Source organism: Canis lupus, chromosome X (assembly GCF_003254725.2).
Source record: "Canis lupus dingo isolate Sandy chromosome X, ASM325472v2, whole genome shotgun sequence".
Lineage (NCBI taxonomy): Eukaryota > Metazoa > Chordata > Mammalia > Carnivora > Canidae > Canis > Canis lupus.
In genome coordinates this window covers 58,346,583-58,360,352 of record NC_064281.1, presented here as the reverse complement: position 1 = coordinate 58,360,352, position 13,770 = coordinate 58,346,583, and the positions used below count along the sequence as shown (strand labels likewise).

Genomic DNA, 13,770 nt, shown 5'->3' with positions numbered 1-13,770 from the left:
TTCTCCACATCCTCTCCAACATTTGTTGTTTCTTGCCTCGTTAATTTTCCTCATTCTCACTCGTGTGAGGTGGTATCTCATTGTGCTTTTGATTTGTATCTCCCTGATGGCCAGTGATGCAGAGCATTTTCTCATGTGCTTCTTGGCCATGTCTGTGTCTTCTGTGAGATTTCTGTTCATGTCTTTTGCTCATTTCATGAATGGATTCTTTGTTTCTTTGCTGTTGAGTTTAATAAATTCTTTATAGATCTTGGATACTAGTCCTTTATCTGATAGGTCATTTGCAAATATCTTCTCCCATTCTGTAGGTTGTCTTTTAGTTTTGTTGACTGTCTCTTTTGCAGTGCAAAAGCTTCTTATCTTGATGAAGTCCCAATAGTTCATTTTTGCTTTTGTTTCTCTTGCCTTCATGGATGTATCTTGCAAGAACTTACTGTAACCAAGTTCAAAAAGGTTGTTGCCTGTTTTCTCCTCTAGGATTTTGATGGACTCTTGTCTCATATTTAGATCTTTCATCCATTTTGAGTTGATCATTGTGTATGGTGTAAGAGAATGGTATAGTTTCATTCTTCTGCATGTGGATGTCCAATTTTCCCAGCACCATTTATTGAAGAGACTGTCTTTTTTTCCAGTGGATAGTCTTTCCTGTTTTGTCTAATATTAGTTGACCATAAAGTTGAGGGTCCACTTCTGGATTCTCTATTCTGTTCCATTGATCTATGATTCTGTTTTTGTGCCAGTACCACACTGTCTTGATGACCACAGCTTTTTAGTACAACCTGAAATCTGGCATTGTGATGCCCTAGCTATGGTTTTCTTTTTCAATATTCCCCTGGCTATTCGGGGTCTTTTCTGATTCCATACAAATCTTAAGACAGTTTGTTCCAACTCTCTGAAGAAAGTCCATGGTATTTTGATAGGGATTGCATTGAACGTGTAAATTGCCCTGGGTAACATTGACATTTTCACAATATTAATTCTGCCAATCCATGAGCATGGAATATTTTTCCATCTCTGTGTCTTCCTCAATTTCTTTCAGAAGTGTTCTGTAGTTTTTAGGGTATAGATCCTTTACTTCTTTGGTTAGGTTTATTCCTAGGTATCTTATGCTTTTGGGTGCAGTTGTCAATGGGATTGACTCCTTAATTTCTCTTTCTTCAGTCTCATTGTTAGTGTATAGAAATGCCACTGACTTTTGGGCATTGATTTTTGTATCCTGCCATGCTACCAAATTGCTGTATGAGTTCTAGCAATATTGGGGTGGAGCCTTTTGGGTTTTCTATGTACAGTATCATGTCATCTGCGAGGAGGGAGAGTTTGACTTCTTCTTTGCCAATTTGAATGCCTTTAATGTCTTTTTATTGTCTGATTGCTGAGGCTAGGACTTCTAGTACTATGTTGAAAGCAGTGGTGAGAGTGGACATCCCTGTCTTGTTCCTGATCTTAGAGGAAAGGCTGCTAGTGTTTCCCCATTGAGAATGATATTTCCTGTGGGCCTTTCATAGATGGCTTTTAAGATGCTGAGGAATGTTCCCTCTATTTCTACACTTTCAAGAGTTTTGATCAGGAATGGATGCTATATTTTGTCAATGCTTTCTCTGCATCTATTGAGAGGATCATATGGTTCTTGTTTTTTCTCTTGCTGATATGATCAATCACATTGATTGTTTTACAAGTGTTGAACCAGCCTTGCATCCCAGTGATAAATCCCACTTGGTCATGGTGAATAATCTTCTTGATGTATTGTTGGATCCCATTGGCAAGTATCTTGTTGAGAATTTTTGCATCCATGTTCCTCAGGGATATTGTTCTATAATTCTCCTTTTTGGTGGGGTCTTTGTCTGGTTTTGGAATTAAGGTGATGCTGGCCTCATACAACGAGTTTGAGAGTATTTCATCCCTTTGTATCTTTCTGATCAGCTTTAGTAGAATAGGTGCGGTTTCTTCTTTAAACGTTTGATAGAATTCCCCAGGGAAGCCATCTGGCCTTTGACTTTGGTGTCTTGGGAGGTTTTTGATGACTGCTTCAAGTTCCTCCCTGGTTACTGGCCTGTACAGGTTTTCTATTTCTTCGTGTTCCAGTTTTGATAGTTTGTGATTTTCCAGGAATGCGTCCATTTCTTCTATTTTGCGTAATTTATTGGCGTATAGCTGTTCATAATATGTTTTTAAAATTGTTTGTATTCCCTTGGTGTTGGTAGTGATCTCTCCTTTCTCATTCTTGATTTTATTAATCTGAGTCTTCTCTTCTTTTTAATAAGGCTGGCTAATGGTTTATCTATCTTATTAATTCTTTCAAAGAACCAACTCCTGGTTTTGTAGATCTGTTCCACAGTTCTTCTGGTCTCGATTTCATTGAGTTCTGCTCGAATCTTTATTAACTCTCTTCTTCTGCTGGGTGTAGGATCTATTGGCTGTTTTTTTCTCCAGCTCCTGTAAGTGCAAGATTAGCTTTTGTGTTTCAATTCTTTCCAGTTTTTGGATGGATGCTTGTATTGCGATGTATTTCCCCCTCAGGACTGCGTTTGCTGTATCCCAAAGATTTTGAATGGTTGTATCTTCTTTCTCATTAGTTTCCATGAATCTTTTTTATTCTTCTCTCATTTCCTGGTTGACTCTTTCATCTTTTATCAGGATGGTCCTTAACCTCCACATGTTTGAAGTCCTTCCAAATTTCTTCTTGTGAATAAGTTCTAATTTCAAAGCCTTATGCTCTGAAAATATGGAGGGGGTGATCCCAATCTTTTGGTATCAGTTAAGACCTGATTTGTGACCCAGTATGTGGTCTGTTCTGGAGAAAGTTCCATGTGCACTTGAGAAGAACGTGTATTCAGTTGCGTTTTGACGTAAAGTTCTGTAGATATCTGTGAAATCCATCTGGTCCAGTGTATCATTTAAAGCTCTCGTTTCTTTGGAGATGTTGTGTTTAGAAGACCTATTGAGTGTAGAAAGTGCTAGATTGATGTCACCAAGTATAAGTGTATTATTATCTAAGTATGTCTTAACTTTGGTTATTTTTTTTAATTTTTTTTTAATTTTTATTTATTTATGATAGTCACAGAGAGAGAGAGGCAGAGACACAGGCAGAGGAAGAAGCAGGCTCCATGCACCGGGAGCCCGATGTGGGATTCGATCCCGGGTCTCCAGGATCACTCCCTAGGCCAAAGGCAGGCGCCAAACAGCTGTGCCACCCAGGGATCCCTTAACTTTGGTTATTAATTGATTGATATACTTGGCAGCTCCCACATTCGGGGCATAAATAGTGGTGATTGTTAAGTCCTCGTGTTGGATAGATCCTTTAAGTATGATATAGTGTCCCTCTTCATCTCTCACTACAGTCTTCGGGATAAACTTTAGTTTATCTGATATAACGATGGTACCCCTGCTTTCTTTTGAGGACCATTTGAATGGTAATTGGTTCTCCACCCTTTGATTTTCAGGCTGGAGGTGTCCTTATGTCTAAAATGAGTCTCTTGTAGACAGCAAATAGATGGGTCCTGCTTTTTTATCCAGTGTGATACCCTGCGCCTTTTGATGGGGTCATTAAGCCCATTCACGTTCATACTATTTAAAGATATGAATTTAGTGTCATCATGATACCTATTCAGTCCCCGTTTTTGTGGATTGTTCCCTTGGACTTCCTCTATTACAGAATCCCCCTTAATATTTCTTGCAGAGCTGGCTTCATGGTCTCATATTCTTTCAGTTTCTGCCTATCTTGGAACCTCTTTATCTCCCTTCTATTCTGAATGAGAGCCTTGCTGGATAAAGGATTCTTGGCTGCATGTTCTTCTCACTTATGACCCTGAATATATGCTGCCAGCCCTTTCTGGCCTGCCAGGTCTCTGTGGAGAGGTCTGCTGTTAACCTAATACTTCTCTCCATAAAAATTAGAGATTTCTTGTGTTTTGCTGCTTTAAGGATCTTCTCTTTATCTTTGGAATTTGCAAGCTTCACTATTAAATGTCAAGGTGTTCATCGGTTTTTATTGATTTTAGGGGCGGGTCTCTCTATTTCCTAGATCTAAATGCCTGTTTCACTTCCCAGATTAGGAAAGTTTTCAGCTATTATTTGTTTAAATACATATTCTGGACCTCTGTCCCTTTCAGCACCCTCAGGAACCCCAGTTAAACGTAAATTTTTCTTCCTGATGCTGTCATTTATTTCCCCTAATCTATCCTCATGATCTTTTAATTGTTTTTCTCTTTTTTTCTCATTTTCCCTCTTTGCCATCAACTTTTCTTCTGTGTCACTCAGTCGTTCTTCTACCTCGTTAACCCTCGTCGTTAGGACCTCTAGTTCGGATTGCATCTCATTTAATTGATTTTTAATTTCTACCTGATTAGATCTAAATTCTGCAGTCTCTTTAGTCCTTTATGCTTTTTTTAGATCCACCAGTAGCTTTATAATTGTGCTTCTGAATTGGCTTTCTGACATTGAATTGTAATCCAAATTTTGTAACTCTGTGGGAGAGAGGACTGTTTCTGATTCTTTCCTTTGAGGTGAGTGTTTCCTTCTATTCATTTTGCTCAGTGCAGAGTTGCCAGAAACACGTTGTATTGGGAAAATGAGAAAAAGAGAGAAGAGAAAGAAAAAAAGAAAAAGGAAAAAAAGAGAAGAAAAGAAAAGGAAAAAAATGGGGGGAAGCAAACAGAAAACAAAAAACAAGGGGGAGTATCCTCTGATTCTATGTACTGTAAATCCCTTAACTTCCCCTGGAACTTTCCAGTGCTGCTTGGTCAATAACTTGCTTTTTCCCTGTTCGTCTAGCTAGTCTTCTGGGGCAGGGGTCTGCTGTGCTGATTCTCAGGTATGAGCACTTGGGAGTGCTGCTTAGCCCGGATTTGTTATATTTAATGGGGTCCTTGGGGTGTCTGGGTGGCTCAGTTGGTTAAGTTTCCCATTTTTGATTTTGGCTCAGGTCATGATCTCAGGATTGTGAGATGAAGTCATGCATGAGGCCCTGCAGTGAACATGGAGCCTGCTTAAGATTTTCTCTCCTCCTTTCCTTCTGTCCCTTCCTCCTCTCTCTCCTATTCAGAGGCAGAATAGGAATCTGTTTACAATAACTTTATACTTAGAAATATATTGTCCACATTTACCAGGAATTAAAAGTCCTAACAGTCATTATTTGAATCCTGTAGCTTTATTATATCACAGAGCATAACCTATTAGGAGCTAATAAATAACTCCCCAAGGGAGTGAGTTACCAAAAGATTTGGTAAATTTTAAAAAGGCCCAGAACTCTTAGTAGGATGTCAGAGCTTAAGTTCTTGAGAATAAGGAAGATGAGTCCCCACAAACATCACAATTTTTCTTAGAATTGGCCCTGCCCTTAATTTTCCATCTGCTTTAGTCAAATAAAAGGTATTCCCTTCCTGGCTAGCCATCTACTCTTGTTAATTTTATTCCTTTAATAAATACGATGTTTAGAAGTATCTGTACGGAGCCATTGGGTGTATGCCCAACACCACACTGCTATTTCCATCCTGTAGCTATACTTAGACCCAGGTTTCCAAGTATAGCTAAATATACATAGAACTCTCTTACACTTTATTATTTTTTTAAAGATTTTATTTACTTATTCATGAGAGACAGAGAGAGAGAGAGGCAGAGACACAGGCAGAGGGAGAAGCTGGCTCCATGCAGGGAGCCCGATGCGGGACTCGATTCTGGGATTGCAGGACCACGCCCCAGGCTGAAGGCAGGCACTAAACCTCTGAGCCACCCAGGGATCCCTCTCTTACACTTTAAAGGCAATAAACAAAAATATATTTTCCAAACAAATTCTTAAATGCAGAGAACGCATTAGTGGTTGTCAGAGATGAAGTTGGTGGGAGGATGAGTGAAATAGATAAAGGGGATTAAGACTATACTGATCATGATGAGCATTGAGTAATTTATAAAATTATTGAATATTATACACCTGAAATTAATATAACACTGTTATTTATACTGTAATAAAAAGTGTTTTTCAGAATTCATTAAGAAGTCACAATAGTTTCTCCCTCCCCCCATTTCCTTCCTTTTGCTCTTTATTCAGTTGGCTATTCAGGCCCAGGGTCTGAGAGTCATTCTCTCTGTTTATAACTGGGGAGATTGGCCTATTTCTTGTGAATCGTGGATATTTTGGGGGGAAAGCATTCTAAAAACTTCCTTTTCAGAATTATTGTGACAAAGGTAGTCCCATGCCATTTCAATGTGCCCTGCATAGAATGCTTGTGTTCAGGGAATGCCACAGGTGTTGAGAGGAAGCTGTTCTTGTTTCTGGGGCAAGGGGAAATGGAGCTAGACATTTAATTCTCGGCTTTATCTCCTGTCTTGTAAAATGTTAGCTTTGATCTCCCTGTCACCATTTCCATCCTCTTGCTCTTTTTTCAGTTCATTATGATATGAGGATTTTTGTGATTTTATTTTCTGTATTTTATTTTTATTTTTAGTTCCAGTATAGTTAACATAGAGTGTTATATTAGTTTCAGGTGTACAATATAGTGATTCAACAATATCATACATTATTCAGTGCTTATCATGACCGTTGTACTCCTTATTTCCCATTACCTATTTCACCCATCCTACCTACCCTCTGGTAACCATTCATTTCCTTTCTATATGTAAGAGTCTGTTTCTTGGTTTGTCTCCATCTCATTCTCTTTTTTTCTTTTTGCTCGTTTGTCTTGTTTCTTAAATTACTCTTATGAGTGAAATTTTGTGAGTTATTTTCTGACGTATTTCACTTAGCATCATACTCTTTAGCTCCATGCATGTCATTGCAGATGACAGGATTACATTCTTTTTTATGGCTGAATTTTTTTTTTAAGATTTTATTTATTTATTCAAGAGAGACGCACAAAAAGAGAGAGAGGCAGAGACACAGGCAGAGGGAGAAGCAGGCTCCATGCAGGGAGCCCGATGTGGGACTCGATCCCGGGTCTCCAGGATCACAGCCTGGGCTGCAGGCAGCACTAAACCACTGCTCCACCAGGGCTGCCCTGGCTGAATTGTTTTCCATTGTATATTTAAATAAAAACATTCTAACAAATTTTAAAAATGGGCAGAAGACATAAACATATTTCCCCAAAGAATACATACAAATGCCCAACAGACAAATGAAAAAATATTCAACATTGCTTATCATCAAGGAAACGCAAATCAGATCTACAGTCAGATTATCACCTCATACCCATCAGAATAGCTAAAATCAGAAACACAGGAAACAACAGGTGTTGTTGGCAAGGGTGTGAAGAAAAAGGAACATTAGTGCCCTGTTGATGGGAATGCAAATTGGTGTAGCCACTCTGGAGAGCAGTATGGAGGTTCCTCAGAAAGTTAAAAATAGAACTACTACATGATCCAGTAATTGTGCTACTGGATATTTACCCAAAAAATACAAAAATGCTAATTGAAAGTAATATATGCATCCCTATGTTTATAGCAGCATATTTATAATAGCCAAGATATTAAAGTAGCCCAACTGTCCATCAATTGATGATAAGTCAGACTACTTTTGAAAAGGAAGTTTGCTCAAGTTAAACATACACAGTTGTCTTTGTTGCCCTCTCTTCTGAGTTTGAATTAATGAAAAGCAAATGTTCCTGTATCCTTTGAATCTCCTTTCTATTGATTGTTTTGAAATTTTCTACATCCTATTACTTCAATCCTCAACTCATTTTATTTTTGTTCTCATTGGCCAGATAAACATACTCAGCTATGTTCCTGATATCACTGTATTCATCATTGTTTACTTTTTTATTTTTAAGTTTAGAAATATCTGCCTTCTCCTAGTCTAATTCAAAGAAGTGTTACCTGTCTAAAAGATAATTTTTTCCATGATAATGGGGTCATATTTGCCTTTCCTTTTCTTAGTAATTATTAGATTAGGTCAAGTATTTGGTATTGGTATATAGTTTATATAGTCCAAAATTTATTGGCTTTTTATATGTTCCTTTAAGAAATGTATGATTATTTTAATTTGCATTTACCTAATCTTTTTTTCCTACTCTTCTTGTTAAACTTGCAGACTATTCTTGGTGCCATGAAGGATGCAGTCAAACATAGAACTTCTATTTTCATTGCACACAGATTGTCAACAGTGGTTGATGCAGATGAAATCATTGTCTTGGATCAGGTAAGAAATTTAAATTTAAAGTTTAGTATGTAGAGGGTTTTGGGGAAGATAGCAGAGTAGGAGGATGCTGAGCTCCCCTGGTCCCACAGACACATCTAGATAATCACATCAGTGCAACTAATTCAAAAATACCATGGCAATACAGACTTTGCACAGTTTATTGCAGAGAGGAGGCCACATTGAAAAGGGTAGGAGGAGCGATGCAGGCTGGAACCAAAATCCCACTGAGACTAACCATGAATGGAAGGAACAAGCATGGAAAAGAGAGAGGATCAGACCCCACACCAGGTACTTAGGCAGGAGGTAACTACATGTTAAAGATAGGTGCCCATATTAGGCTTTAAAAACTCATGGGGCTTAACTTTATGAGTTTTTACGATCAGTGGAACTTAATGCCAGGTGCTTTAAAAATCAGCTGGCTAGCTGTGGGAGACTCACAGGGCAATCAGAAACTGAGGCTTGGGCCTTAAAGAGCCAGCAAAACAAAAAATCCAACCAAGATATAGCACATAAGCAGCAGTTCCAAAAGTGCCTGGTGTACACATGAAGGACATTTATTTTCTAATCTCAGAATGTGTGCTAGAGGGGCAGGGATCTTTAGATTTCTCTAAAAACAAAAGAGCTAGTGGGTCCCATTTCTCTCCCCCCACCCCTAGCCTAGATAGCTAGATAGTTGTAAGAATCAGAAGGAATACTCTCTACGTATCTTGCCAACACAACATACACCACATCCTGCATTCTGGGGATCCACCCTACTTAGCAAGTATCCCTACAAAGCAATTCCTGCCAAGACACACCCTGTAAGCAGCCCTGGCACAGACCTGCATCACTCCAAAGTGACTCCAGTCCTGAGGAGAGGAGAAGATAACCACACACAGCAGTGCAACTGCAGCAACAGCAGACACACTGGGCAGGCATCTAGTCTGACTGTTGGCCCCACCCGCCATCATTAGCCTCTCAGGAAAAGGCAGGAAGAGCACCCTAAAAGTTGATACTACTGCAACCCTAACAAATGGCCTGGGAGCAGGCATCTGGTTTGACTACAGGCCCCACCCACCAATGAAAGCCTCTCAGGAGGCAACAGAGGGAGAGCACCCTGCAATTTCATATGATGGCAGCCCAGGCAGAGGAGGTTCATCTCCTCTGAGATGAGAGCAGGCATCTCATCTGGCTGCTGACACCACTGAATTACAAGCCCACAGTGACACCAGACTTTTCCCTTAATAGAACAGGGACCAATCCCTGCCTGGTATACCCACAACATGAAAAGTGGACCATCTAATAACTAAAGGCAAACACAGCGTAGCTATAACAGTAGGGTACACACAACCCACTAGGAGATACTCCTGAAGCTCTGGATTCTGGAGATCAGTGGACATTATGCTATAGGACACCATAAGACCCTCTTCTTCATAAGGCCACTAATTTCAAGATCCAGAGATCTAGCAGACTTTCCTAATACATAGAAACAAACACAAAGAGTTAAGCAAAATGAGGAGACAGAAGAATATGTCCCAGATGAGGGACTGGGACAAAAGTAAAGGAAGAGAACTAAATGAAACAGAGATGAACAATGTGCCTGATAAAGAATTCAAAATAATGGTTATAAAGATACTCACTGGACTAAACAAAAGAACCAATCAGAGATGAAGAACTTAATAATGCAAATTAAAAATACATTGGAGGGAATCAGTGGCAGATTAGAGAAGACCGAAGAATGGATCAGTGAGCTATAAGACAGAGTAATGAAAAGAAATGAAGCTGAACAGCAAAAAGAAAAAAGAATAGTTAAAAATAATAATAGATTAAGAAAACTCAGGGATGTCATTTAAGCATTATAACATTCACATTGTAGCAATCTCAGAAAGAGGAGAGAGAAGGGTCCATAAAATTTATTTGAAAGATAATAGCTGAAAACCTCCCTAAGCTGGGGAAGAAAACATCCAGATTCTGGAGACACACAAAACCCACAAGAAAATCAACCCAAGGAGAGCCACACCAAGACACATAATAACTAAAATAGCAAAAAGTAATGATGAAAAGAGAATGTTAAAAGTAACAAGGAAAAAAAAAGGAAATAGTTACATACAAGGGAAACCCCATAAGGCTTTCCCCTGATTTTTCTGCAGAAACTTTGGAAGCCAGAAGGAAGTTGCATGGTATATTCAGACTACTGACAAAAAAATAACCTGTAACCAAGAATATTCTCCATATTAAGGATAACTTCAAAATACAAGGAGAGATAGAGTTCTTCAGGCAAATAAAAGTTCAGAGTTTATCACCATTAAACCAGCCTTCAAGGAAAATTAAAGGGAATAATTTGGGAAGAAAAGACTAATTAGGAGTAAGGAAATTATGAAAGGAAAAAATTCCATAGGTAAATGAAAACATATAATAAAAGGTAGTGTATTAATTGGTTATAAGACCAGTATGGAGGGGCAGCCTGGGTGGCTCAGCGGTTTAGCGCCGCCTTCAGCCCAGGGTGTGATCCTGGAGACCCAGGATTGAGTCCCACCTCAGGCTCCCTGCATGGCGCCTCCTTCTCCCTCTGCCTTTGTCTCTGCCTCTCTGTCTCTCATGAATAAATAAATAAAATCTTAAAAAAAACAGTATGGAGGTTAAAGCACAAAAACATCAAAATAAATTGTGTCTATGAAAGTAATCAAGAGATTCACAAAACAAAAAGATGTGAAGTATGACGCCCTATACATAAAATGTGGGAGAAGTAAAATTGTACTACTTTAAAAAATGACTTCAAACTTAACTATCAACCTAACATAGATTGCTATATGCATAAAATATTATATATGAACCTATTGGCAACCACAAACCTGTGGTAGGTACACAAAAAGTAAAGAGAAAGTAATCCAAGCATAACAGTGAAGAAAGTCATCAGATTACAAGGGAAGAAAGTTAAATGGGGGAAAAAAGAAAAGAACTACAAAAACAACTATAAAACGTTACAAAATGGTAATAATTACATACCTGTCATTAATTACGTTGAATATAAATTGACTAAATGCTCCAATCAAAACACATGGGAGGAAAAAACTAACACATAGGATGACTGAATAGATAAAAAATAATACAAGCTCCATCTAAGTGCTACCTACATGAAACTCAGTTCAGATGTAAAGACACATGGAGATTGAAAGGAAGGACACAGATATTTACCATGTAAATGGAAATGAAAAGAAAGCCAAAAGAACAACACTTTTATTGAACAAAACAGGCTTTAAAACAAAGATTTTAACAAGAGACAAGGACACTACATGATAATAAAGGGAAAAATCCAACAAGAAGATATAATACATGTAAATATTTATGTACTCACATGGGAACATACAGAAGCATACATGTGTTACCAGACATAAAAGAAGAATTTAATACAATAATAGTAATTGACTTTAACACTCCACTTACATTGATGGATACGTCATCCATACAGAAAAGTAAGGAAATAGTGACTTTGAAAGACACAGTGGACCAGATGAAACTAACATCATATATATTCAGAACATTCTATCAAAAAACATCAGAATACATACTATTTTCAAGTGCACATAGAACATTATCCAGAATAGATAACAATAGGGCACAAAACAAGTCTCTCAATTTAAGAAGTTAAAACCACATCAAGCATCGTTTCCAAAGAAAATGTTATAAAACTACAGATCAGTTACAATAAAAAGATGGAAATAAACAAACACTTGAAAGCTAAGCAACATGCTCCTAAATAACCAGTGGATCAACAAAGAATCAAAGAGGAAATCAGAAAACACATGGAAACAAGTGAAAATGAAAACACAATGGTTCAAATTCATTGGGATACAGCAAAAAGTATTCTAAGAGGGAAGATTATACCAATATAGGCCTAGCTCAAAAATAATAATCTTGCATAAAAACGTAACCTTACACCTAAAGGGGCTAGAAAAGAAAGAACAAAGTCCAAAGCCAGTAGAAGGAAGGAAATAATAAAGATTAGAGCAAAAATAAATGAAATAGGGACTAGAAAATTAAATAGATCAATGAAACCAGGAGCTGGTTATTTCAAAAAACCAACAAGCTTGATAAACCTTTAGCCAGACTTGAGAGAGAGAGAGAGAAGGAGACACAGAGAGAGAGAGGACTCACAATCAGAAATGGAAAAGAAATAGCAACTGACAACACTGAAATACAAAAGATGATTGAATACTATGCAAAATTATATGCCAACAATTTGGACAAATAGAAGAAGTGGTTAAATTTATAGAAATATATAACCTTCCTGGGATGCCTGGGTAACTCAGCAGTTGAGCGTCTGCCTTTGGTTCAGGGATTGAGTCCCAGATTGGGCTCCCTGTGAGGAGCTTGCTTCACCCTCTGTCTCTGTCTCTGCCTCTTTCTCTGTGTCTCTCATGAATAAATAAGTAAAATCTTTATATAAGATTTTATTTATATATATATTTTTCCATATATAACCTTCCCAAACTGCATCAAGACGTAATAGAAAATTTGAACGAACCATTTATTTGCAGTGATTCTGAATCAGTAATCAAAAACTCCCAACAAACAAAAGTCCAGGACCAAATGGCTTCACAGGTGAATTCTCCCAATTAACTAAAAGTTAGTACCTATTCTTCTCAATCTATTCCAAGAGATAGAAGAGGAAGGAAAGCTTCCAAATCCATTCTATGAGGCCAGCATGACCCTGATACCAAAACCACATAAAGACACTACAAAAAAGTGAACTTCAGGCCAACATCTCTGATGATGAATATAGATAGATGCAGAAATCCTCAACAAAATATTAGCAAATCAAATCCAACAATACACTTAAAAAAATCATTCACCACAATTAAGTAGAATTTATTTATTCCCAGGATATAAGGGTGATTCAATATTTGTAAATCAATCAATATAATCATATGAATAAGAGAAAGGCTCAAAACCACATGATAGTCTCAAAAGATACAGGAAAATCATTTTCAAAGTACAACATCAGTTCATGATAAAAATTCTCAACAAAGTAGGTTTAAAGCAAACATACCTCAACATCATCAGGCCATATATGGAAAACCCACAACTCACATCATACTCAATGGTGAAAAATAGAGCTTTTCCGTATAAGATCAGGAATAAGACAAGGGTGTCCATTCTCACTTTTATTTAACATAGTACTAGAAACCCTGGCTGAAGCTATCAGACAAGAAAAACAAAGGCATCCAAATTGGTAAGAAAAAGTAAAATTTTTCACTGAAATGAATTCAGTAAAGTCACAGGTTACAAGATTAATACAGAAATCTACCTTTCTACAAACTAATAATGAAGGAGAAGAAAGAGAAATTAAGAAAACAATCCCATTTACACTTGTACCAAAATTAATAAAATACCTAGGAATAAACTTAAGGAGATAAAAATTCTGTATCATGGAAACTATATAAAATGTTGATGAAAGAAATTGAAAATGACACAAATAGATATTTCTTGTTCATGAATTAGAAGAATTAATATTGGTGAAGTGTCCATACTACCCAAAGCAATCTATACAGTTTCAGTGTAATCCCTATCAAAATACCAACAGCATTTTTTACAGAACTGTAACAAATAATCTTAAAATTTGTATGGAAACCACAAAAGACCTCAAATAGCCAAAGCAATCTTAA

The 13,770-nt window shown here is 37.5% G+C and overlaps 1 protein-coding gene across 5 annotated transcripts in view; it reads left to right on the top strand.

Moving 5' to 3' along the window:
- Positions 1–13,770, top strand: part of ABCB7 (ATP binding cassette subfamily B member 7) — a 164,885-nt gene that overhangs the window by 132,557 nt on the left and 18,558 nt on the right. For all 5 annotated transcript variants that reach the window (XM_025466221.3, XM_025466223.3, XM_025466222.3 and 2 more), the window contains one exon: positions 8,018–8,125. In XM_025466221.3, coding sequence (XP_025322006.1) covers positions 8,018–8,125 — 108 coding nt within the window. The remainder of the gene's footprint in view (positions 1–8,017; positions 8,126–13,770) is intronic.